This window comes from Colletes latitarsis, chromosome 11 (genome assembly GCF_051014445.1).
Source record: "Colletes latitarsis isolate SP2378_abdomen chromosome 11, iyColLati1, whole genome shotgun sequence".
Classification (NCBI taxonomy): Eukaryota; Metazoa; Arthropoda; class Insecta; order Hymenoptera; family Colletidae; genus Colletes; species Colletes latitarsis.
Window position 1 is genome coordinate 13,142,665 of NC_135144.1, and position 26,879 is coordinate 13,169,543.

General features: G+C 36.4%; 1 protein-coding gene and 1 long non-coding RNA gene across 13 annotated transcripts; one reads left to right on the plus strand and one right to left on the minus strand.

Annotated features, from left to right (window-relative positions):
- On the minus strand, nucleotides 1–7,849 carry LOC143348198 (uncharacterized). Its single transcript, XR_013080737.1, has 5 exons — nucleotides 7,588–7,849; nucleotides 5,858–5,981; nucleotides 2,327–2,461; nucleotides 1,695–1,939; nucleotides 1–792 (listed from the first exon to the last, which is right to left on the minus strand). It is a non-coding gene; the product is annotated as an uncharacterized LOC143348198 (long non-coding RNA).
- Nucleotides 6,797–26,865, plus strand: Eya (eya transcriptional coactivator and phosphatase 2). 12 transcript variants are annotated; one of them, XM_076778138.1, is made up of 11 exons: nucleotides 7,321–7,438; nucleotides 10,383–10,483; nucleotides 13,774–14,088; nucleotides 15,076–15,197; nucleotides 17,024–17,189; nucleotides 19,216–19,399; nucleotides 20,856–20,991; nucleotides 21,327–21,422; nucleotides 22,428–22,693; nucleotides 23,210–23,666; nucleotides 24,127–26,865. In XM_076778138.1, the coding sequence occupies exons 4-11, from the start codon at nucleotides 15,086–15,088 to the stop codon at nucleotides 24,306–24,308; spliced, it is 1,599 nt and encodes a 532-aa protein (XP_076634253.1). In that variant the 5' UTR covers nucleotides 7,321–7,438; nucleotides 10,383–10,483; nucleotides 13,774–14,088; nucleotides 15,076–15,085; the 3' UTR covers nucleotides 24,309–26,865. The 12 variants fall into 12 exon arrangements, with proteins under 12 accessions (XP_076634261.1, XP_076634252.1, XP_076634258.1 ...); XM_076778146.1 differs by lacking the exon at nucleotides 10,383–10,483 and having other exon boundaries at nucleotides 6,797–7,438; nucleotides 15,080–15,195; nucleotides 17,018–17,189; XM_076778137.1 differs by lacking the exon at nucleotides 10,383–10,483 and having other exon boundaries at nucleotides 6,798–7,438.
- The last annotated feature ends 14 nt before the right edge of the window (nucleotides 26,866–26,879 follow it).

Consider the following 26,879-nt stretch of genomic DNA (forward strand, 5'->3'; position numbering starts at 1 on the left):
TGAATGTACGTACGTATAATTATCTATTCCTATACAAGTACGAAATAATTATATCGGGTATCTTAATCTAGAAATTAGAAGGAAAATTTTGTACAAAGTTCGTAAATAAACGCTTCGTTTTCGAAATAGAAACAACATCACACCACTCAAGTCTTACGTGCGGGGAACTTTAAAACAAAAAGCGACTTCGTACGAACTTCATTGAGCAAGGAACTCAGTTGTTTGTTGGTGTCAAGTTTGTAGAAGGACATCATTTTGAAATGAGATTTTAAAAACAGTAAGACGCGGAGAATAGTTTGCAATTTTGTTCAGATGATAAGAAGCATGTAACTACACAGACCAGGTAAACATAATCGAATTTCTATGTGTTGTGGCGAAAAATGCGTCACTTATTCTATTCATACAATATTGGTTCAATACTGATTTATATGTTACTGTCGAATAAAACGTTATTGGTTGTTTTCGTTCGATGATCGTTGTCCGAATAAAGTAAATACTGAACATTACGTTTCCACCAAAATGTTACTGTCGAAATAGCTTCCGACTCGGGAAAAGTCAGTCATTTCGGCATTAAAAGGTGTATGTACATACCTGGCCCTCCGCAAAGTAAATACTCTGACCCGTACTTATGCACTTTTCCTAGAGTGCTCGTGTCCGTGTATGTATGCACCCTTGGGTGGTCGAGCGCGTACGTAGCTTCGTCGGGGCACACCATTTATACGTTGGAGAGATAGACCACAAGCCTCCCGCATACTTCGAGCCTCGCGATAGCTCGCACGCTGTCGTATTTATCTGTATATAAGGGTTGGTTTGGTGAGTTTATGTACAGTGAGTCACAAAGTTATTGGCACAGGCAAAAATTTGATGATGACATGCGAAATAAGAAGACGATAAAAGAGCTTTAATATTTTCGTATTAAGAAACAGATAGTCCAGATTCTTAAGTAATGCAATGATGGGATGAAACAGTCGTGTCTTAAAATTGCGAAAAATTTTTTAAGTATAACGATTTAGTAAGAGTATGTAGCAGTTGCGTATTTAGAATATTTTGCGTCAAATTATTTTTTAAAATGATAACACTATTGAAATTTATCCTTTTTTTACTTGTTAATTATCAAGTCGAATGTTCATGTAAGTGCTTTAACGCGTTGTCTGCCATGATGGTTACCAATGACCGGCGCTTTAAACTTATAATGTGCCTTTAAAGCCCTTCGAATAAATGAACCTTAATACTTGTAAACTTTTACATAATGTCATTGGCATCAGAAATACTACAAATTAACAAGTACTCTATCGAATTAATGAATATTTCTATTTTTTATGTTATAATTAAAAAATTGTCAAGAATGTCCCTAGATAGGGAAAACTGGTATAGTAGTTAACGTATGAAACAATTGACGAAAACACAAAGAAATCTATTATAAAAACATACTTCCTGGTTTTTTCCTTAGAATTAATCGCGTGTACCAATAATTTTATGACTTAAACATCTGTCTTCTTGTAATGTTAAAGAAACTTTTTCATGTTTTATTAGTTGAGGATCTAAACTTTTGGTCTGCTTCTTTAATATTAAAATTCTTTTATTGTCCTTTTATTTTACGCGCTCCTATCAAATTGTTAGACGTGCCAATAATTTTGTGACTCACTGTAGCTTCATGGTAAGCTTCCATGCCATTATATCATAAAGGTAGTAACCCCCATTCCGCCTCCTCTTTCTCCACCAGCAACGACTACTTCGACCAACCCACAGGATGCCGACGCCATGTCTCCTTCACGTGCCTCTCTTTATTACCTTCGATCTCCGTCGAACGACAGACTCTTGGGAAACTCGACGACATCCATTTCACGTAACAGTTCGCGAAGTATATTGCATTTGTACCCGTAGGCCACCGTGACGCGGGTTACCGTAGACTTTTTCGCAGGAAGTCACGCTTCGATCACTACAGATGCGCAGAGTTGACCATTATCCGGACAAAAACAGTTATGCAAATAAAAAGACGAACAGGAGACAATTATCCCTTATTCGAAGAAGAATACGAAAAAAAAAAGTTAAATTAATTTTATTTCTGAACCACGTGCCAAGTAATTGAAACCTCAATTGACGGTTCTATAGTTTTTTAGTCGCTCTTACGTCCAAATATAATATTTTACGTTCAAAATATCGTTTGATAGTTTATTTAAGCAAAAGAAACTACCACAATTATTTGATTATTAACGAGAAGAATTTCGAACAAATATTTATCTGAGATAATTACTCAACTAAGGAATAAATGTTTGTTCGCTCGTACCAATTGTTTCAAAAAATTTTCGTTGAAATAAAAACTTACTCATTATCGATGGAAAGAAAGTTATCCGTTATTTGTTGCTCGAATGAAATTGTGGCTGATACTGTCCGACGCTAAATTGTTTTACGAACCAAAACCGTGGATCGTATTGGTTCGCGTTAATTGAGCTGGATCCCTCTGTAAACGAGAAAAAAGTTATTTCACGAATACAAAAGAAATTGAAAATGATTAATAGTTTACTATTTATTACTAAATAATAATTTAATAATAAATTCTTGTTTACTTTTTTCTTTCACAAAAGAGTAAACAAATATTAAATATAAAAAATCTTCATTTTAGTCGGAAATATTCCTTTTTTGGTTGTAGGAGCAATTTCAATTTAATTAGTAAATAAGTTTAGGCTTTACAATTGTTATCTTTAACTTAAGTGACAAACTTTTGACCAACTAATCTTTTTCATATAAATTTTTAGGATTACAATCACTTTTGGTCCCTGAAGAAAACCCGACTGAAAACAACGTTAAAAATCCAGGTGCGAAAGGGTTAACGATTGTATCTCCACTTTCGATTGTTTCGTACCACACATATATTAAATTACTATCAAAATTAATTTTTCGTACATTAGTTTAGAATTTACATTACGTTCGTATTAAATTGTGTGCAAAATCGGCACAAGAGCAAAACGTTCGTATCGTTGTTCAGATAAGTTCCATTCCTCTATTTTCAAATTGTTTGTGACACTCGTGTAGCGTGACTTTTCCTGCGTTGAAAAGAAGTAAAAATTCTATTAAAGAAAAATGTACGCGACCATCAACTGTTCTTGACACCTCCAGTCGTCAGGTTTTCTCCGTGAAACTTTAACGATCGCCTTGACTTTCGTCAACCCCCGAGCGCTCAAAGTCGAGTCAATGTACTTTACGAGATATACAGGATATTTCAGAGCTTTTGATTGAAATCGTAATCTATTGTTCTTTCCAGACCTGCTACATTAATATAAGCAATTTTTAAAGATTATGATTTAATATAAATTAACTAATTTTCTAATCCATTTGTATCATATGAAAAAATATACCTCTATCAACAAATTTTTTTTATATTCAATCTAAGTACAAATATTTTAAAAAACAATAAACTTCACTTATTATATATATAAATAATGTAACAAAAATGAATTTTTATCTTTCAGTATATACAAGCAGAAAAATAAATGGAAGCGAACTGAAATGCTGCTTAAATAGAAGAAAAAATTAACAAAGGAATATTAAAAAATATGTTATAATTTTTCGTTCCAAATCCCATCACTAGTCGTGACTCACTTGGAAGGTTCCATTGAGATGATTGGGCTTCCGTTTCAATATCATAATCATACACCCACGTGTTCCTTCAACTGCTATAATACTTTCAAAAAGCATTAAATCGTAATGCTCGAATGTTCATCGATCTTCTACAGTCGAAGGTAACTGAATCTTAAAAGGAAAACGATATTCTTCTGTGCTTTTAAAGACTTGTTTTGAACGTAACAGGTTTCCCAAAACTCGAATGCAGATCCTCGAGGAACTCGACGGTGCCTCCGATTTGCCTCGAATTTGGAAAGATTCCTCCTGTCCATTCTACCGTGAAACTAAGACCTCGGACAGATTAGGCGTACTTATCCGACCCTCGTGCACTTATCCGTCATTATATAAAAATACCAATCCTCTTTGTCATTTCTGACGAGACCCGACGATCGCAGATCGCTTCGTATTTCGGTTGCTCCTGTTTATCGTTTGCAGGTATAGAATTTTCCAACACAAGCAACAGAACTTTGAATTGAAATAAAATGAAAACTACAAAAGATAATCTGATATTCATTGTTTTATTTTGACGCACGTTCGACGAGGAATTCAAATTTACGTAAATTGCCATTTACTTAGGTTCTGAATTATTGCTCTTATTGGAAAGTCCTATACTATATGCTCGAAACGCCTGTTTGACGCTTCCTTCTTTCGAGAACGAATGCGGGCCACCGCCACGAGGAAATAAATTCGCATAATCGTGCACGCTGCCACGTGCACTTTGATACGAGAAATATTACGTATCAGGGATGAGAGAACGAGATAATAAAGCAACCACTGCACATTCTTCTCCGTCCCGCGGTCTAGCACATTCCTCTTATTTATCTCACTTTCCAGACTTGTTCACGGAGATGGGCAAAATTTTATTCGAATAACAGACAACTAATAAGACCAAAGCAGAGTCGAGCAAATTTTATTCGCGATTAATTAATTCGTAGACTAACTTCCGTGTACGTTTCATTTGCGAAAACATTCCATCTTGTAATCGCTCCGCATCTTTTCGTCTTTGTATATTAATGGCGGAGAGCCATTTAGAAAAATTTTCCTGTAACATTATCCAAACTCTCGTGGAAACTGGAGAATCCATCTAGTTGGTATAAGATACGCATCGGATGTAAGCACGGGTGGTGCGAAATTAGGTTGCTACCCCTGTCTCGCTCCAGCCTGATTATCATAGTCAAAAACACGAGCGTCTACTTGCGGCTACTCTTTCGTTACTTGCAACCCTACACTCCGTGAAAATATTCACGGCGCGTTGGGGTCGTTTTAAAGAACCTAATGCGACACGAAGTCGACAATATTTCCTTATTCTTTGTTCAAGTTTGATCGGGTGTTTACTAATTTCAAGTTAAAATGTGGAAAGGTGTCTTTCGAAATAGAGTTAATAGTCTAGATATAAGTTTAAATTAAAACTGTCGAGAGAAATAAATACAAAAGGGACTCCCTCGTAGTCGCGTAATTATACAAATTACAGACGCGATCAAACGCGGATCCCAATCGTTATTTTGTCTTCTATTTGGGGATAAATTTTATTTTAACGCGGAACGACAGGCAGAGAAACGTCTCGCGCCACTTTTATCACACTATAATCGATAAAGAGACCAAAAAGGAAGCAGGACAGTCTCCTTCCAAGAAGCCAGCGAGTATGACGTAGGGCCGCCGGACCTCCCGTCAAGAATTCTCTATCTCCGATTATAAAACAAAGGAGGAAAAAGAAAAAGGGACACGCACCGCGTTGGACCTCGATGAAAAAAAGAACAACGCGGACGATCGTTGTCGCATCACATCTCCCGACGCGTATATTCGAGAACCTGTCCCGGACCCGAAAAAAGACGTGAACTCGAAATAATCGTAGAACACGAAACGTCGAAAGACAATACGCGTAAACCGTAGGTGACCATTGATTTTTGACACGCGGAGACCTCGTCGCAGATAAAAAACAAACACATTTTGTTGTGTAATTTCAGAATCTCGCTTGAAACTTACTTTCACCGTCAAAAACTATTTTTGCCGAAGCAGATACAGTTGGGCCCTTCTGTTTTTTTTTTTTTAAATACTAATGATCTCCTAAAGCCATATCTAACATAAAGATTCCAAGGTTTGAAATGCATGTACTTAGTACGTAAGTAACAAAGCAATTTTTTTAATCGATTTTCAACATAGACATTTTGTAGGACTTGGTTTTTTAGTGAATTGATACTAAACGTTTTGATTCAAAACTTGTTTAAAAAGTAAATACCTCTACTATGATTGGTCGTGTTGTACCGCTAATTCCTTAACCTTACGAAATGCATTCCTGCAGTGGTTATCAAGATCGTCCACAGACCTGCCTAATTGGTATTCCGCCACCGACCTCACTCCGGCTGTAAATAAAAAACGAAAATGGGCCCGTCAGTTCAGAACGATTCATAAAAACGAACAGTGACAGGAGGTGACAATTATTCGATCAAGGGGATAACCTAGGTGTCTGCCCTTCCAACTTTGCCATTGTAGTAGCGTTCATTTGAATAGCCTCAAATAAAAGTAATTTAGTTCGAATAAACGAATGATAATTTTATATAATCTTTTTATGTCACACAATACACAAATGGCAAAATGATAAAATACTAGTCTGCAAGACAAATCATAGAAACAATTTGTTGTTACCTTGTTTGAAGTTAAAGTTGATCAAAAGTTGCATCTTTTAAATGTATATGTACCTATACTATTAAAAAATTACAATGAAAATTTATTTATACCCTTCCTGTACGACTTTATCAACAAGGCAATCTAATATTAAGAAGTGTTTGTAAGTATTCGCTATAATCGTTATTTGGCCCACTGTACGTCGTAGGAAAAACATTTATATGTATCGTACATTTTCGGTTTATGTTTGTTTATTCAATTTATTACAAAAGCAGTCGAGGCTATTCAAGTGAACAGTACTGCACATCCTTTATCGCGTTTCATCTCTGTCCGATATAGTCGAGTAACCGAGCAAGCTGCCGTTAGCTCCTCTCGTTCTAATTAACGAGCGACCTGTACGCGTCCGACGAACAAAGCGAGACGACGACGGGGAATACCGACAGCAGGACGAAGAGGGGACGAAGGACTGAGACGGGTAAACGTGCGCGTGAGAAGGACACGAGATGAGCCGGCCAACCACGTGATCACCGGGCGGGGGTGGTAGGCGACATTTCGCATGCTCAGAACTCCACAGGCTGCAGCGTATCGCACACCGACCGAACCGATACCCTTCGCAGGGAAACAATAGTACTAGTCGCGTTCGTGAGAGAGAATCCGTCACGGAGCCTTCGACGGGATACGCGTACCGAGTAACGTTAACCAAAAGGATCGACTGCCATTCAGTTCGTCTCGTCGTCTCGACACGTACGTCTCGTCACCCGGCTTTCACGGTTTCACCCTTCGCGCGAGAGACGTGCCAGAGCATCAGGAGATGTTTCCTCGGGAAATCATTGACCGAGCTTTGTCAATTTGCCCGTTTCGTTGCTAGTTTTGGACTTGACAAGTGGTTTCCCGTCCCGGCGGTATTCCGTTCCCGTTTTGTTTCGGGTGTCATTAGAAAACGTACGGACGGGGACAAAGCAGTGCGTCCGTCGGGTGTCACGATGTTTTCGTGGTCGTGGAAAGTGCGAGAAAAGTGAGAGGCAGTGTGCTTAAACTCCATCAAGTGCGCCCTGTAATACGCGTTCAATCACGTACACGCGACACGAGGAGGGATGACGATGATATCGGGAGGGAATCAACTACGGCTTCCTTGATCCACGAATATTCTTACCGAAGCACCCTCGCTTGGTCCAGCGTAAACACCGGATACAAGGTTTGAATGAACGCTTAACTATCAAATTAGACATTTTCTATTCCGTTTTAGTAACGCGACACGTTTCTCGTGTAATGACAAGCGACAGCGAAAATTACCGTGGCCGGCGTGCGTTCGCAATAACCAGTTGTAAAAACAAATAAGATTACCTTGTTTGTCGTGGAATGTTAAACGTGAGAGGCTAGAAGTCCGTAACAGGTTATAATCGAATTTAATTCGCATATGCTGCAACCGTTTCGCTTCCGTAGACAACGTTGTTGAAATTGTCGGTTGATGAGACACCGAAAGAGACTGATGATAATCCAATAAAATTCGTCGTCGGTTGCCACGTGGGAAGCGCGATGCACCCCACGGTTTCATACATGCGTACGTTCCTTAAATTGTTAGATGTACCGGAGTCACGCACGGTACGCGGATGTGCCGCCGTGCCGCGCACACACGTGTAAACGTCATTATCAATTGAGCATGCGTAACTTATGCATCTCATTCGGCTCGTTACCAGTAATGTATTTTAATTGGTCGACCGCTGCGTAACGCTAAGTAACGCGTATGTTTCTCGCTGCGAGAGACCAAGTGATTCCGGCTTTATAAGACGACACGCTACACGGGCAGGCCAGATAAATCGGCACATAGGACCGGTCCTTCGAGATAAACAGTATCGAGAGAGCCAAGAGGTGCCTCTGACGCGACGAACACAAACGTTTTCAGCCGTGTTTGCGATTTCCATGGTTGCGACTAGAGGTGACGTGAACTGTTACTTTTGAATCACTCGTGATTCGTGATTCGTCGCGATCGCTTTTGATTGGTGGGGAGCGTTCTTTTCACTTTTCACGAATTATATCCTTAGGCTGTATATGTATTATATTATAATATGGTCTAAAGGCAATGTTAACATAATTTTCTTATTCAGAGAAAGAAATGGAAAAATTAAAAGTGATAAATAGATATAAGTTTCATTTCTCATTGTTTCAACATTCGTTTCATAAATGTTCGTGAAATTTTTCGACAAAGTAATGTATATGCAAAACTAACCTGTTTGTAATTTTAAATTCTAACTTATTTCTTTGTAATATAAATACAAAATGTCATATTAATGTATAGAAACGTATATAAATGTATAATATGTATGTTTTCATATAAATGAACATAAAAATTTTCATTACTGATGATTTTATACTTTTTCTTATTTCTAAAGCGAGTGTTTTACACCTAAACAATATTTCTTTTTCGTGGCAACAAACTTGTCATTTATTTAAATAATCGACTGAAACAATTTGACATTTGAAATGTACAAAATATGCAATTAAGCAGCTTTTTTCAGTAATTCTTTGAATTTTCACTAAGGGGAGTTAGCGGAACACTAACGATCACAGTTAACGTGAACCGCTACCAAGACGCCATCTTTCGGATCACGGTCGTGAATGGAGTTTAATCACGAGCGTGATCGTGATTTTGTGATCGCTATGATAAATCACTGTTAGTAATTTTGCACCACATCTCTAGTTGCGACGAGAACGGTTAGGAAAGCCACCAGGACGTTCCAGACGAGAACCTTTTGTCTTGGCTCGGAGTGTAACCATCCCTTCTTATTTTTCTTTTTCCTTCTTTCAAACGTAAGCGGACCACGCTCCGTGGGACACGAATGTCGCGCATGGGAAACTGTATAGCCACGCATTCCTCTCGTTTCGCTGCATTTCTTTGACGGCTGACGGACGGCCGGACAGCAAGCAAGCTAAGCAACTTGCCTGCGATAAACACTTCGGCGCACGCTTTGTTTAGATAAGCCGAGTGCCTTTCGCCTTTATTCTCCGGGTCCCTATTCTACGGAAAATAAATAATAACGTAATTTCGAGCGACGCGCGAACGGCACGAAACAAAACGCGCGCGCACCCATGCTTTTCGAACTTCGCTTTTATGTTTTGGCCCCTTGTTTAGCGGTTAAATTTGTGTTCTTGGCGTCATTTTAACAAAAAAATGTATACGAGGTATGTAAATTAAATAATGAGACTGGCAACGTAGCGTTCGATCTGTCAACATTTGGAACGCGGGACTTGGAGAGACGGTAGGTGAACGTGTGGTACACCTTCGATACAAGTTTGTACCCGCTAGAACCATTTGGTTGTCCGTGGCAATTGTTTTCGTAAAACAGTTCTTTCTAGTGCGTTCTAAAAATGAGTCAAAAGTTATGCTGATTTGCTTCTTCGATAGCCAGGGAATCGTTCATAAACAGTTTGTACCTCGAGACCAAATGGTCAATCAACACTTTTACCGAGAGGTTCTAGAAAAACTTCGAAAAAGGGTCATGCGTGTGAGGCCAAACATCAAGAACAACTGCGTATTGTATCACGACAATGCACCTTGTCACACAGCAATTTCAGTAAATGAGTTTTTGGCTAGTAAAAACGTCCTGAGTCCTTGTGATTGTTTCCTTTTCCCGAAATTGAAAAATTACCTCAAGGGACGCCATTTTGGAACACTCAAAAACATTGAAGTGGCTGTAACCGATTAGCTGAAGGCTATACCAGTATCAGAGTTCCAGCACTGCTATGAGGATTAGAAGAATCGTCTCCAGCGCTGTGTGGCTTTCCAAGGAAGTTATTTTGAGGGAGGCGATATTGAATTGTAATTATATTCGAATAAAAAAATTTTATAAAATCAGTCTCATTACTTAATTTACACACCTCGTATGTCACAGATATCGAATGGGTCTGGTTTAGCCACTAAACTAGTTTTCCTGTTTTTTATAAATCTGAAAATATCTCGGTAACTATGCGAAATATGGCGAAATATTAAGATACCTTTTTTGTAGAAAATTAAATTTCCAACAATTTATGTCCTATGACATTTTTTTGTTAGTTGCACAGTTTCCGAATATATTTATATTTTGGTGTAATATATTGACTCGATACAACATATACGATTAGTACGTTTTTTTCCCCTTTAGTGACTGAGACTAGACATATGACCAGAACGATAAAAGCACTTTGGTGGTTGAGAGCAGACAAACGACCGCAGAAGATGAAACTTCAATTACCGAAACTGGATGTACGTGTAATAGGAATTATCTATAAAAGTTAAAAATAACGATTTCAGTGATCTTCGTATTACAGGTCCACACGGACTCGAATACATATTGCATGTTCCTTTTGCATGTTGTACGTTTTCCAGTATCGCATGATACAAAAGAAAAGCGAAATACATGGATCATAATGGTTTAATATTTCACGGTATCTCCACTTTTTCAAACAATTAACGGGAATTCGTTCTTTTTTTTCAAGTTTCGCCTTTGTCAGCCCATCGCCTTCGTTACGAAAGGAAAAATCGAGCACGCATGTTGTTCAAACATATTGTCGTGCTAATTGATTCGTCGTCGTGTTCCACTACACGACGTAACTTCCAACTAACTCGTCGCACGGTGAACAATTGCTTTCGTACCTACACAAGGATGCTGTGTATATTCAACCACGATAATCCATAAAGACCTTTTTCTCGAAACGATCGTCCCCTGACAATGATTTATTCAACTTCAAACAAACAACGGGAAATGTTTACACCGTGTCCAGAGGCATTGTCGTCCACGTATTATTTGTGGCGCAATTAATTACGGTGGCCATTTTAAACAAGATATATTTACGCAATCATAATTAAAGTTATCAGTTTTCCAATATTGCTTAAATAGCCGCAAAGCGTGGATTCATTACGAGTAGGTATCTCGTTATACCTTTATACTTAGTCTATATACAGGGTGTTCGGCCAACCCTGGGAAAAATTTTAATGGAAGATTCTGGAGGCCAAAATAAGACGAAAATCAAGGATATCAATTCGTTGATTGAGGCTTCGTTAAAAAGTTATTAAAACAGTCTCATATCATTCACGGAAAAATTATTTTCGGTTATGGGGGTCAGCACAATCATTTTTGGTGAATACACATATCTTCGAAATCCTTCGCATTTTCGAGAAAAAAATTCGGGAAGGTGGACAAATTTTTCGACAAAATTAAAAAATTTCAAATCGTTCTGGAAAAATTATCTGCGATTCTGGGGGTCAATTACAATCATTTTTGGTAAATACACATACTTTCGAAATCCTACCCACTTTCGAGAAAAAAATTCGAGTAAGTGCTGAAAGTTTTGGGTGAAAAAAAAGACTTTCAAATCGTCTTGGAAAAATTATTTTTAGTTGCAGGGGTCAATTGCAAGCATTTTTGGTCAATGGACATACCCCCGAAATCCTACTCAGTTTCGAGAAAAAAATTCCTTACCGAAAATCTAATTTCTGGCCAGAAATGTCGGCCCGAATTTTCATGCGAATCTTTAAAACGTCATAACTTCTGAACGGATTGGACGATTTTAATGTTTAAAAAAGCAAACGACGCGTATTTTAATGTATAACATGTAGAAATTCTAAAAATATTCGAAAATTTGTTCCTTGACACCCTAAAATGAGAAAAACCCCATAAAAATGGTCCAATTTTTAAACAGCCATAACTCCTACAATTGTGTATATATTTCAATGAAACTTTTTTCTGAAGTAGAGCTCATGGGTACCTACAAAAAAGTATTAGACAACTTTTCTGTGGAGCGTCAAACAGAATTACTAAAAATGAAAAAGGAATTTTTAAGAAAAATCGACAGGGGGTAAGGTAAGGTGCTTAAATTTTTCGGCGAAATTAAAAACTTTCAAATCGTTCTGGAAAAATTATCTGCGATTGCGGGGGGCAATACCAATTATTTTTGGTCGATACACACACCCCCGAAATCCTACGCCCTTTCGAGAAAAAAATTCGGGAAGGTGGACAAATTTTTCGACAAAATTAAAAAATTTCAAATCGTTCTGAGAAAATTACTTTCGGTTACAAGGGGCAATTACAATCATTTTTGGTCAATAGACACACCCCCGAAATCCTTCGCATTTTCAAGAAAAAAATTCTTTACCGAAAATATTCTGTGTGACCGGAAATGTTTCTATAACTTTTTAACGAAGCCTCAATCAACAAATTAGTATCCTTGATTTTCGTTTTATTTTGGCCTCCAGAATCTCCCATTAAAATTTTTACCAGGTGTGGCTGAACATCCTGTATGTATCATTTTTAATTCTTTATCATCTGACTCGTATAGGGTAATCAAAATATTTAATTACTGGTTACTTTTTTCCAGACAATTAATATACTTTTTTTTACGAATATATTTCATTTGGAAGTGATGAACTCAAGTATAATCTTAATCTTTCAATTAAATTCCTATGAACGCTTTCTAGCGTGTATTGCAAACTCTAATCTAATCTTTTTCTTTTAACTGCTTCGCACGTTTAATTTCTTCAAAATACAGGATTAATTCAAAGCATGGTGGTCAAACTATTATTCCACTGCGACTAATCCAACCTGATAGATACTGATTGTCAGTGGCGGATACAAGGGGTGAGCTACAGGGGGCTTGAGGCCCCCCTTTCCTCCACCCATTGATAAAAAAATCTATTATGTTTTAATCATAATGACTACAAGCAATTTTTTAATTCGAAAATAGAGATATTAAAATAGTAAATAACGAGACGTTTTTTTACACTTGATACTATTATTAAAAGTCAAATAATACTGTATTTTTGGTACAAAGAGCAGTATTATTGCGTTTCGTCTGGGGTCCACTAATGGAACCCATCAATTAGATTCATCTAACAAATTCTGCCTTAGACGTGACGTTATTAATCATTTGTAGAACAATCTCTAATTATTAGAAAGTTTATTAGTACATGATTAGTTCAAACAAATTGTTTAAACAACTAATAGCCTTACATGAAAAGCTGAGTCTACAGTAATAAGTCTTATCGATGTGCCCAATTAGGTAATCCGAGACGAAACGCAGTAAGTTTCTGCATTTTGCACCACAATTATTAATACTATCCAATCATGAACTGATTATGAGAACATACAAATTTCATGCCCTTTTCAATTTAAAATGTCAAAGTGTAAAATTTTACAAATTGTCTACGTTAATAAATACATATATCAGTGATAAAATCTAATGTTTTGTTTCTCGAGAAAAGAGTAATCAAGTATTATTCAGAAAAATTTGTGGCGTACTCGAGACTCGTAACCCCCTCTTTTTTTAGAGACACAAATATCAATGGTGATCATCTTGATACTTAAAATCTAATTTGGCTAATTATAAATACTCATTAAAATTACTATAGAAGATCGAAAATTAATTTGTAGACCTAATAATAAGAGTCACTGTACGTCCAGCGCAGTAGATCGGAATCTAATCTCGCGTACGGTGTATAGTTACGATGTCGCTGGTGTGAAAGGACCCTTATGCAACAGCTTCTTTTTCGTTCTATAGTGCCCAGCACACGAGTATACGCGCGGATAAGGGCGGAGCACGGACAGATAGTGACTTGGCAACATAAAGAATACATAATGTAAAACGTCGTGAAAGGAGGTTTCATTGGCTGTTCTCGAAGGTTCCTGGTGTACGCCTACCCATCTGGTCACTCCACCTCTTCGACACGCAATTGGCAGACAATAATGAACCTGGCTCGGAACGCTAACCCTTTTCCGTTGCCCGGATCCCAACTAAACAGACCTCTTTCTCTCGAAAATGAACCGCTGGAATCAGGAATTGTAACAGTTTCGCCAAGTCCTGGAAAAAACGAAGGTATTAATCCGTCGACAGGATCGCAAACGATTAAAAAAACATAGAACATCCTTCGCGAATGGGACTCCGGGTCCATTTTGACCCGTGGAAACAGTTTGTTTTAGACTCTTAATTGTTTTAGTTTTCACCGAATGGTAGCAGTACACGAACTCATGAAAGTAAACGATAATAATGTGTAAAGAATTTATAAATACAATGATGCAGAAGTTCGATTTGTAACCTTGTACAGAAATACGTGTTAACGAATTTGGGACAAAATAGATCCGAAGCCCGCCGGAGGACTTGCTACGAAAATGAACGCGCTAAACGGGAAAGATGAGTACCAATCGTTATTTAAGATTGTCCCCGCAACGACGAGGATGAGCTAAGTGGTTGTCAAGGTTTAGTGGTTCACGCGTTCGTGAAAACTTGAGATACGTCTGACTTTTCCTCTCATTTCTACACAATTGCAGATATACTTAGTTCCATTTTTGTTACTATGACTTTCATCATTTTAAACCCGTATAATATATTCCTTCTGAGGATAAATAAATATTAAAGAAATGTCTTCGAGGATAGTTGAACGTCGTCGTAACTAGGAATAATTGTATTGAAGAAGATATGATTTCTGGTTATTCAAACACTCTGCTAAAACGAGATTAATCGTACCCCAAATACCCCACAGTGCGATGGTCACCAGTGACCACCATGAAAATTAACGCATTACAGGTTCAGGGATGAATCTTACCAAGATTCATAAAATCTTACTTTTATTTAGTATTTGCATGGATAAATAATAAATATTAAATTACAAAGAAATTGCCAAAAAAAAATACGTTTACATATTTCGTCTTCTTCGCGCGAGACTTTTAGATTCGTCCCTGAAAGAACCTGCGATAACCCAAACGAAATTCTTATGGAAGTCGGTTGGTCAGTGAATGCGTTAACAAACGCCAACGGACACCTCGAATGACTGATAAATCGCTGTTTCACGCTCTCTTGTTTCAGGCAGAGTGATATGTTAACCGAAGACAATGACCCGACGAAACCAGCAGGGGTTTTAGACAATGCTGGCAACGTGTCTTCGTCGTCAGAGGCCACGGTACAGCACCCTCGAACCACAAACAATGGTAAATAAAGTTCCTGTCTATCGTTGACGGGGTTCATAATCACCGAAACGATTCTATTTTCCTTCCATTTTGATACGCGCGTTTTCGTCCCATGGCAGAATCTTGAAATATTGTACATGCGTTATTCTCGTACGAGAAATTGCTGATAATGCACCAATAACTGATCAAAACAAATAATTGTGATTTATATTCCGTACGATCGCCTGATACAATTACTGGCGCGCGGAGCTCGCGTACGATACGATTTTCGTTAAAAAAAAAACGCGCATGGGCCGTTTAAGGTAGCACGACATTTTGCTGAAAATAATAACTGAAACCGGACCTCCCAATAAAACAGTTTAAATTCGATGCTTTGAAAGGTTTCCGTCTGTATTTTCCGGATCCCTCCATGAGCAAATTGAATGAAACGAGAAACTTCTGGCCGATGCGCCTATCATCTAGACTGAACACTCGATAGAATCACAACGAACAGACTTATTCCTTTCGAAATTAATTACGAGTCGACATTCAAGGCGAAATTATATACCCCCGTGCATTTTTCCACTCACGGGGGAACTTAACGACAGAGATGAGCAAAATTTTTATCCAAGCACGAACCTCGAATAAACGATAATTATTTATTTGTAAGGCAACAACGTCAAAAAACACGTAACTACTTGATTTCTAGAAGATCTATGATGAATCTTAAAATTCTTGCACGAGAAACAGTTTTTTATTTTTAAGGATTAGTTGAAAAGTTATTCTAGAGGCCAAAATAAGACGAAAATCAAGAATACCGATTTGTTGATGAAAGCTTCGTTAAACAGTTATTAACGTTTAAAGTTCCGACCGTACTGAATTTTTTTCTCGAAAATGCGCAAGATTTCGGGGGTATGTCTATTGACCAAAAATGATTGCAATTGACCCCCGGAACCGAAAATAATTTTTTTAGAATTAATTAAAAATTTTTTTTTTCGTCGAAAAATTTAGGCACCTACCCCCTGTCGATTTTTCTTAAAAATTCCTTTTTCATTTTTAATAGTTTTGTTTGACGCCCTACAGAAAAGTTGTCTAATACTTTTTTGTAGGTGCCCATGAGCTCTACTTCAGAAAAAAGTTTCATTGAAATATATTCACAATTGTAGGAGTTATGGCTGTTTGAAAATTGGACCATTTTTATGGGGTTTTTCTCATTTTGCGGGGTCAAGGACCAATTTTTCGAATATTTTTGCGATTTGTACATATTCTCTATCAAAATACGCGTAGTTTGCTTTTTTAAACATTAAAATCGTCCAATCCGTTCAGTAGTTATGGTATTTTAAAGATTCGCATGAAAATTCGGGCAGACATTTCTGGCCAGAAATTAGATTTTCGGTAAGGAATTTTTTTCTCGAAACTGAGTAGGATTTCGGGGGTATGTCCGTTGACCAAAAATGCTTGCAATTGACCCCTGCAACTAAAAATAATTTTTCCAAGACGATTCGAAAGTCTTTTTTTTTTCACCCAAAACTTTCAGCACTTACTCGAATTTTTTTCTCGAAAGTGGATAGGATTTCGGAGGTATGTGTATTCACCAAAAATGATTGTAATTGGCCCCCGCAATCGAAAATAATTTTTCCAGAACGATTTGAAATTTTTTAATTTAATTGTTAATAACTTTTTAACGAAGCCTCCATCAACAAATTAATATTCTTGATTTTCGTCTTATTTTGGCCTCTAGAAGCCCCCATTAAAATTTTCCCCCGGGATGGCCGAACACCCTGTATGTTATTGTTCTTTAATTAAAAAAAAAAGTGATGTCGTAACAAAAAACGTGTGAACGTGAAACGTTTTGATCATACTGGCAGAGACGGAAGTCAAAAACGAGGTGCAAGACTGCCCCGAGAACGACAGCGTACCCGGCGGGGAATTGTACATCGACGAGAATGCGGAGGAAAAGGAGCAAGAATATCCGGATTCCATGGAAAAGGCTGACTACAGTTCATTGTACGGAGCTAATCAATATTATAACAGGCACGTATCTTACGCTCGAAAGAATTTTCTTTCGCGAGCTTCTCCGACAAACTTGATGGAAATATCTTATTTGCGATTATTTAACACGTTAAACGCGTATCCACTTTTGTCTCGCTTTCCATTCAGGATACATTCTATTGTAAATACAGAAAGGGCAACGAACCGAAAACCTGAATTCCCGTTTGAAATTTTCAATAAAATCCACTTAAAAAGTGTAAACATATTTGTTAATATGATTTGTAAAGTGTTATTTTTTTTTTTAATCGGATACCGTCATAGCGTTTAACGTGTCAACGCATTGGGCACAATTAGGGGTGCCAAATCAGGAACTTGATTTTTGGGGTACGGACGCTGAGAAATGATCAATATTTTTCTTTTTGGCTTCCAGTTACCGCCGTACCTATTTGAGACGATTAAAAATAATTCCTCTACAGAAATCATTAGAAAAAAATGTGTCGTATCCCGGAAAAAGGAACATGTCTGGCAACCTTAATTACTATAGTTTCTAAACTTTCCTTCTCTTATTTTATGATACTTTATTTCTTAAGTATGCAGAATTGATTAATATAATGCAATTTAATGTTAGTTTAGTCTCTTGTGACTTGAAATATTTCTAGATTTACAGATTCAATTGTTACTGATGCAAATGATTCAAAACTCGATTCTATGATTCTGTAACGTGAGAAGAATTTGATAATTTAAGTATTTTATTAATATGCAATTAAGAAAATTCGATAATGGGGATATTAATTTTCACCGGGCGTGTTTTTCTTATAAATAAACAATTATTTAAAATATTATTTTGGATAAAAGAACTCGTTAATTTTTGTCGAATAACTAAAAAATGAAATATATTTATTCAGCAGTGAAAGGTGTTGTTTCATGTATCAGAAAGTAAATATTTCCAAAATTTGATATCTAATATCTTCAAAATTTTTATTCTGATATTTTTTTATGCATAAATATGAAATTTTCTATAGCTACTTTAATATTACCATACAATGTCCACTGTACACACTTACAATACCTACTTATACAATACAATTGCTTCATTTTACTAGAACTTAAATTCATATCATAATAAAAGAATCCTAATACTCGCTAGAACACGACTTTTTCTTTTCTAATAAAGAAATATTATAGCGCAACGACGAACTGAGTTCATTTAACAATTCTATTTATTTTAATTTATCAAATGTTGAAATAAGATCAATGATAAAAACGATTGTTTCAATTAATTTCTGGGGGACGCAACATTTTATTTTTTCTTAACCATTCGATTACTGAACCAGTTACCCTATTTCTAAAAAAAAAACTCGCAATTGCAGCGCTTTAGGTAAAGCTTTCATGTTTCCAGATTTAAATGTGAAATTAATGGAAATATAGTGGTGTCCGGATATATGACCAACGATCGGGATCGTGTCTGGTCGTATATCCGGAGAAGTGGATTCTCGAATATTCGTAAGAGGCAAATAATTTCTTTTTATTTTCATTCTGTAAATTTTTTAAACACGTTCGTTACATTTCTCTGATCAAAACAAAACCAAATACGACATAATTTGCATTGTACTTATATACTTATTTAACAAGTACATAATTATAACTTATTTTTTACTTGCTAAATAAATAAAAATATGTTTCAAATCGTCTCGCATTTGGTTTCACTTTAATCGGAGAGGTTTTATTAGTATATTATTAAAATTTTTATTGACAAAAATTCGATAATGAAAGAGTTTTATAATTGCACTAGATTCGTTGCGCCCGATACTCTGGCATTTAATCCTTTGCGGCTGGTTCGACGTCGTTGTTGGAAAAAATGGCAAAGGCGGGTTGGCGAGACTCGGTTATCGGGATTATAGATAACGACGAGACCTGGTTCGAGTCGCCTGTACCAGGAATTGGTAGGGATAGATCGTGGCCATATAAGCGGACAAATTCGTTGCCATATATCCGGACACCACTGTATTAGTGCAGTTCGAAAGTTGTTTAATATACGGTCATCGACACGTTAATTTTCTGTTAACAGTTTATACAACTCGCCTCCCTACGGATCAGTCACCACCGGGAAGAACACCTCGAGCTTGCAAAATTCTTACTTGACCTCGTACACCACACCAAGCTCCATGACTCAGTACTCAACCTACGCTACGTACAATAGCGGAACGGCTAACTTCCCCAACGTAGCCCAGAATATATCATCCTCCTCTCAGGTACTCGTTAAACGTTATAGGGTGATTTACGCAAGTTACGTTTTAATCACCGTGCAATGTTTTCATCGACGATGTTTTTATCAGAAATGTTTACAAGCCGCCCTCGGTTATACCAAGTTTCGTAAACATTTCATCGTGCGTTAAAAAAAATGTAGCGTGTTTCATTTGTCTTAGGAAGACGCATTTAACCAGATTAGTAATTAAACAATGCGTGGGATCGGAAGATTCTCCATGGCTGTAGGATAAAAGGAATTATTAACATCGGGAAAGTGGCTAGACTGGCCTAATCCCCGAAAATCGCGGGTTCGAAACCCAGCGTCCGTGCCCCTAGTGCCCTTCTTTTGTCAAAATTAATCCACGGTTATCGTGTTCGCCTCCATTCTGACTTACTTGACAAACTTTTCAACACTGATCTCGCAACAAATTTAAATTCAATCAAAACTCCAATCATAGCTTTCAAGACTATTTTACTGTGCCATTGTGACTACACACTTTGCACTGTTCAATCTCGACCGAGTCCCTAAACGTAGGTATCAAGGAAACACGGAAAAGAGAAGTTGGGGGTCGGTACGACTTTTCTCTACCATTTTTATTCCGGTGTTAGTGATTCCTTTTCTGTGGTTTTTAGGAATTTCCGACACCACAATTGATTTTTCTTAATATATTGATTTCGTACATTTACAATTTATCCAAAAGTGTTTAACTCTGCAATACACTTATACATAATCTCATTAACACAATACTGGGAAACTATACATACACCCGATCCATGAAGACAAGTAAAAGTAGAGATTAAATGGTTGAGAAAAACGATTTCATTAACATGAAATTATTATCAATTAAGTATCGAGTAACAGAAACAGTTTCTTACCTTACAATCTATCAGGACATGACAAATATAAGTGGAGAATGCAATAATCCCCTATAGTATTTCAGGATTAATACTTGCGAAATTAGATTACCGAACGTGAATATAGAATTAGAATTTTATAGTTGCAATTCCTTCTAAACAACGTTTCATGTTTACATTCGATAATCTCTTCAGTGCCAAATATGTTTACACTGTCTGCAAGTAAAATTCAACGAAAAGCTAAATCTACTCGTTTCCACTACTATAAATTTAATGATATATTAATAAAAATATTGTGTAATATGCGTTTTGAATTTGTCTTGTCTCCTACAATACGATAAGTAAAAATTGACTGAGAAATCATGCGTCGCGTTATACACCTTGTAATCTTAATTAAAAGAGAAACTGTTTAATATAACCATTAACATAACGATTTTTAATAAAGATATGTGTAATCAATGTCCGTAAATTTAGTGTTAAAACCAGTCCGTAACACGTTACGTATATGGTTCCCTGGTTAGTGTCGATAGAACAATTGTTAATTAACGTAACTCAACGTAAGCATCATTCTCGGTACCATTCCATTTTCGTTCTGTTTCTTTTCAGAAGTTAGATTACTCTGCCTACAGCAGCAGTTTGTATGGAAACGACAGGGTACCATTACAGTATTCCGGATATTACCCTATGCACGGTTATCACGCGTCGCCCGCCTCATTTAACATCGGAAACCTGAATTTTGCTGGTAACGTTTCCATCGATCTATTTCTATTTACAGCATACGTGATTCTTTTTATTTCGCTTCGTGTGTTGAGAAAGAAAGAAAAAAAAAAAATGTGAGTAGTCGCCCATGAAAGAGAAGAGGCAGCAATTCGCTCGAGGTTCTCCACAAAATGTTTTCAAAGACGCTACGTAATTTTTACTCGATCACGCGACATTATGTTCAGTTTGTTATTCGTCGCTTTCGTGTAATCGTTTTAAGTGGCAGACATTTCCCGCGCGCTGTTATACGTCGTCGCGATAATTACGATTTATTTTCAATTATGATTTGTCAGTAACAGCTTCGTTCTTTGTAAAAAGATTCGACGAAGTCTGTGCTCACGTTGGACGCAACAACTCACGATGCCAGCGATCTTACCGCACGGGAAACCGCAAACATCGAAGGTAACACGATTCGTACGTGTGATTTTATATCTTCATTTCTTTTTTTTTTTTTTTCTTTTTTTGCCTCGAAATACGTTCTCTTCGAATGTAACTCGTCCAATCGCATTTCGTAATAAAATTGCTCTTCTAACTCTTCGACGGCCGCGCGACAACTTCCGCCTGTTGTCAGCGACTCCACTTAACCCTCTATAATTACGTTTGACTTCTGAAAAAAAAAATATACCATTACAATACAACCATTGATAAATACTAATAACGAGATATAAATTTAAAGGTAAATTTCAGTAAACACAAATTTTCAACTGTACTCGCCCTAGTGTGAGATATTGTAAAATAGTTGTACTATACTGATTGTTTGTAGGTCATACTATTGCTTTAATACACTACTTGATACATATTGACGACATGATTGGATCAGTATTAACAAATGTAGGTAACGGGTATATGACTTTAGAGTGACTCTGGGTTATAGAGGGTTAAGGGAGCAGTCTGGTAAATTCAGATAAGAGAAGATGAATTTTTTTTTTACAGATTCATTATTAAGTATTAAAAACATTATTCTATAAAGATTAAATAGACAAAGATTTACGGACACATTCTTACGGGAAGGATCGATTTTTCGTTATTGAATTTTCTGGGGAACCTAAGGGCTCAGAACCCCAAACCTCCCGAAACCGATGATATTGTAATATTTTTGTACAAACTTTATTTACCACTATGTAAAATGATGGATGCAAACGTTGTATACAATTTATGTATTATATTATTGCGGAACAGAAACACGTGTAGTATTAAATTACAAATACTAAATTGAAAAACAAGATGGAAACAATTTTTACGCTTAAAAATAGAATTAATAAATTGCGTTTAATAGAGAAAAGTTCGTAGCTCTCCGATTAAAAAGAACAATTCAGTTTTTAATAATGTTTAGTGAAAACGATTGAGGTCTATGAAATGATATAATTTGTTACTTCGAGGTGGATATGTGAGATGATGCCTCGAATGAACATGTTTCAGGGGCGACGGCGAAACCTTGCAGACGCGGAAGACGCCAAAGCGGAAGTGGAAACAGTATAGGTTCTGCGGACACGACAGAAGCCGGTCCTGACCGGATATTCATCTGGGACCTTGACGAAACCATAATTGTGTTTCACTCGTTGCTCACCGGTCAATTTGCAACGAAACACCGTAAGGATCCCACCCTTCTAGCCCAAGCGGCGTACAGGATGGAGGAAATGATATTCAATTTGGCCGATACTCATTTCTTTTTCAACGATGTCGAGGTAAATGGGCCACCGTTCGAATCGTTTGTCTGTTAACCCTTTGCAGTCCTATGTCGAGCTGAACTCGATATCGTATTTCGTTTCAGTCGGTCCTACGTCGAGCCCGGTTATTTAATCCCAGAAGTACCATTTTCAATAAAAAAAAAAGAGTATTTTTCCAGGAAGATTAGACATAGCGTCAAGAGAAATTACATGATCTTTCACCTAAATCAACGAAAATCAAAATAAAACCATGACTTAACAGCTTTTTAATCGGTCCTTTTTTGTACCAATTTTTATTGCCCCCTATACTGCAGAGTGTTATATTTTGTTTCGGTAAAAAATGAAGTTATATTTTAATTAACCGTGCCTTTAAAATTTGAAAACTAGCGTAATATAAGTTTCCAAAATTTGAACTTACGTTATTATGATTATCAGCCTGCCATATATGATTCGCGTGGCAGTAAAAGTGTTAAAATCGCGCACGTAGAACCGTCGTCAGAACATAAGAAGAAGCAACATAAATTTGTTCCGTAGGATTGTGATCAAGTGCACATCGATGATGTATCGTCGGACGATAACGGGCAGGACCTGTCTTCTTACAATTTCGCTACTGATGGTTTTCAATGCGCGTCCACGAACAACGGCATATGTTTGGCTTCCGGTGTCAGAGGTGGCGTCGACTGGATGCGAAAACTGGCCTTCCGATATCGCAAGATAAAAGAAATTTACAGCAATTACCGGAACAACGTTGGCGGCTTATTAGGGGCGGCAAAACAGGAACAGTGGTTGCAGTTGCGGTCGGAGATCGAAGTATTGACGGATAACTGGTTAACATCCGCTGTGAAATGTTTGAGTCTCATCAATAAAAGAAGTCACTGCATTAACATTCTGGTGACCACCACGCAACTAGTACCAGCCCTTTCGAAAGTGTTACTTTTTGGGATCGGTGGAATATTTCCAATCGAGAATATTTATTCTGCCTCGAGAATCGGTAAGCTCTATGGAAACCAAAGATTAAAAAACGAAATGATAGTGTAACAATTATACAGGGTGTTCGGCCATCCCTGGGAAAAATTTTAGTGGGAGATTCTGGAGGTCAAAATAAGACGAGAATCAAGAATACCAATTTCTTGATAGAGGCTCCGTTAAAAAGTTATTGACGTTTAAACCTACGCTTGTAGAACAGCAATCTGCGAAGAACTGCGTGCGCACGATAGTGGTTCTCACTCAGCATGAGAAACTCTACTTCGTGACGTATCGACGGTCTTACAGTTTTCTGAGTGAGAACCACTATCACGCGCACGCAGCTGTTCGCAGATTGCCGTTCTACAGGCGGAACTTTAAACGTTAATAACTTTTTAACGAAGCTTCAATCAACAAATTGGTATTCTTGATTTTCGTCTTATTTTGGCTCTTAGAATCTCCCATTAAATCATAGCACTGTTTTTTAGGAAAGGAAAGCTGCTTTGGAAGAGTGAACGCACGGTTTGGTCGAAGATGTACATACGTGGTGATAGGAGATGATTGTGACGAAGAAACAGCGGCACGTGCTCACAATTTCCCATTCTGGAGAATAAACAGTCACTCGGACATGCGGTCGCTATATAACGCCTTAGAGATGGGATTTCTTTAATCAGAGTACATTTACAAACCTGGAAAAAGAAAGAACAGGACAGATTAAAAAATATGTCCAACGAAGGACACTTGCAATTAGTCGTATGGATACTTAACCGAGATATGTCTATTTCTATATTCTTTACTCTGTCGATAATGATGGTAAACGGACGCTACCATCGAGTGAACATTTTAACATTCCTACTTACTATTTATCGATCGTAATATGTGAATCGAGGATCGACTGTTCCTCTGAAATCGTCATACACGGTTTTATCGTTTATGGCTATTGATCGATCGTTGAAACACGACCGATCGGAACAGAGTCCACAAGTGATATACGATGAAAGTAAAAGCAAAAAAAAAAAAAACGAGTGAAAGAAATTGAAAATTAAAGATTTATGTATAATATGAACATTTCCAATTCATTCCTGCACACTTTCGATCATTCATCTGACACGAATATTGATTGATGAAGTGAAGGTTCGTTGAATATTGTGCGTATCATTTTTGTGTACTTAAACGCATTATTGCATTTCCTGCTTTACAAACATATAGGGAATACAAAATTGGTCGGAAAAGAAACTAGATTCATAGGCGGGGTAGTATGTGTAACTCCGTTAGTTCAACTATTTTGATCGACGTTGTTTCGAAATCTCTTAAGAACGTTTTATATGAATATTGTGATACAGTTTAATTCGATTATTTAATTACATTATGATACTAATAAACATAATAAAGCATATTAAAAACAGATACTTTCTCATGGACAGTTGGTAAAAATTATAGTCGCGTTTTTTATTACTTATGTTATAGGGATATTCAACTGAAATATTATGCATTCTTAACACTTAATTAAGTACGTGTACAGGTTGAGGCACAAATACAACAGTGACCTTAATTTTTTTATCGAAAATCAATTTGTTTTTAAATTTAAGCAACTGCAATTTCTTGACGGTTAAATACTAATTAATTTCGACAGGAAACATTTTTTTTGTCAGACCATCGAAAGGGGCTGAAAAATCGTGGGAACTAATTTGTGTCTCAACCTGTATATTTGAATCATTCATATCATAATACGATTAGAGACTTCTTCCAAATTTCACTTATTTCGAATTAACCTAATGGAAATAGCAATTTATAGGTCATGTCATTAAAATTTATAAGTTTACGAGAGTATTAGGAACGCGTAAATAATATTTTCAAAGTGTACGAGAGTAGGTTGTATAATTAAAATTTTAATTATTAAAAGGGAGAAATAAGATTAATAAATGATAACCAAAGTTAACGTTGAATAACTGTAAAATCTCTTTATATAAGTTTTTAAAATGTATCGTGTATTCGTTAAGAAAACATTTGCAGAAGACGATTGACAAAAATATAAATACGTATTGTGCAAATTATATATCCAACAAGATCGCCTTTTTTTTTTTTACGATAATTCGCATTATTTCTTTAAATTTTTTAATTTATTTATATGCCTACTTCATGATGCTAAACAACATACCAATTATTTATTCTTAACTTCAAAGTTACAACAAAGCAGTACAGGTTATGTAAAACAAATTTGTCATGTTGATTTATAAAATAATTTGAATCACTTTGTACATTTAATAGCACAAAAGTTTGCACAAGTTGTAAAATTATTATTAAGAACCTAATGCTGAGTGCATAAATAAGTTTCTGAATAAAAACCACACTTGTGATGTTTGTATCACTATCAGTGTATCACTCGATAAGAAATTCATATGTATGAAGCGACTCGAACTACCAAATTGACAATGTAAAAGGAAGAAATTCATATTGAATAATGAGATTAATTTAAATTGTCAATTTTCTTTTGGCAAAATACATCCCTAATTGACGTTTGATGGTCTTTTTTATACGTTATTTACACGTTTAGAAGAAATTTATTGGTTCAATTGTACCTTTCAGTTAGATCAATGTATTACAATGATCAAACGAGATACTGCGAGTATATGTATTAAAATAGGTTGACTAGTATAGAAGGAACGTTGTAATATCATCATACAAATTTTAGATTACTATTTTATTTAATTTTCAGCACATTTGTTCGAATTTTATGGAACAATCCTTTCATTGTATATTCAATTTTATATTGAACGCACAGCGATGTAAATCCTATTTTCAATGTCTGTATTGATTTGACATCAATTTAAGAAATTATATTACGTAAACTGTGCCTACTAAAATTATATATATTTTTATAAGTAATTGTTATTATGATTCCAATGTCAGGCATTCCAGCACAATAAGCAATACTTCAATATTGAATGTAGAGACTTTCCAATATATATGTTTATTTGCGTAGATGTTTATATTTGTTTATGCTTTCTGTATTAAGTAACCGGCATTGCTTTGCAAACTAGCATATCTCGATGATTGCGTAATTCATTTTTGTAGTTTATTGAATTTCTATATAAAAAAACATTTCAGTGTCTGTGCGTCCTTTGTTGTACGAATGTTCTTAGTAACACTGATATGAAAACAATTATAAAGTTGCTTTCAACTGCTGCGGACTTTCAATAAAAACCATTTTGTTTATGTTTATACAACGCTTATTTTTGTA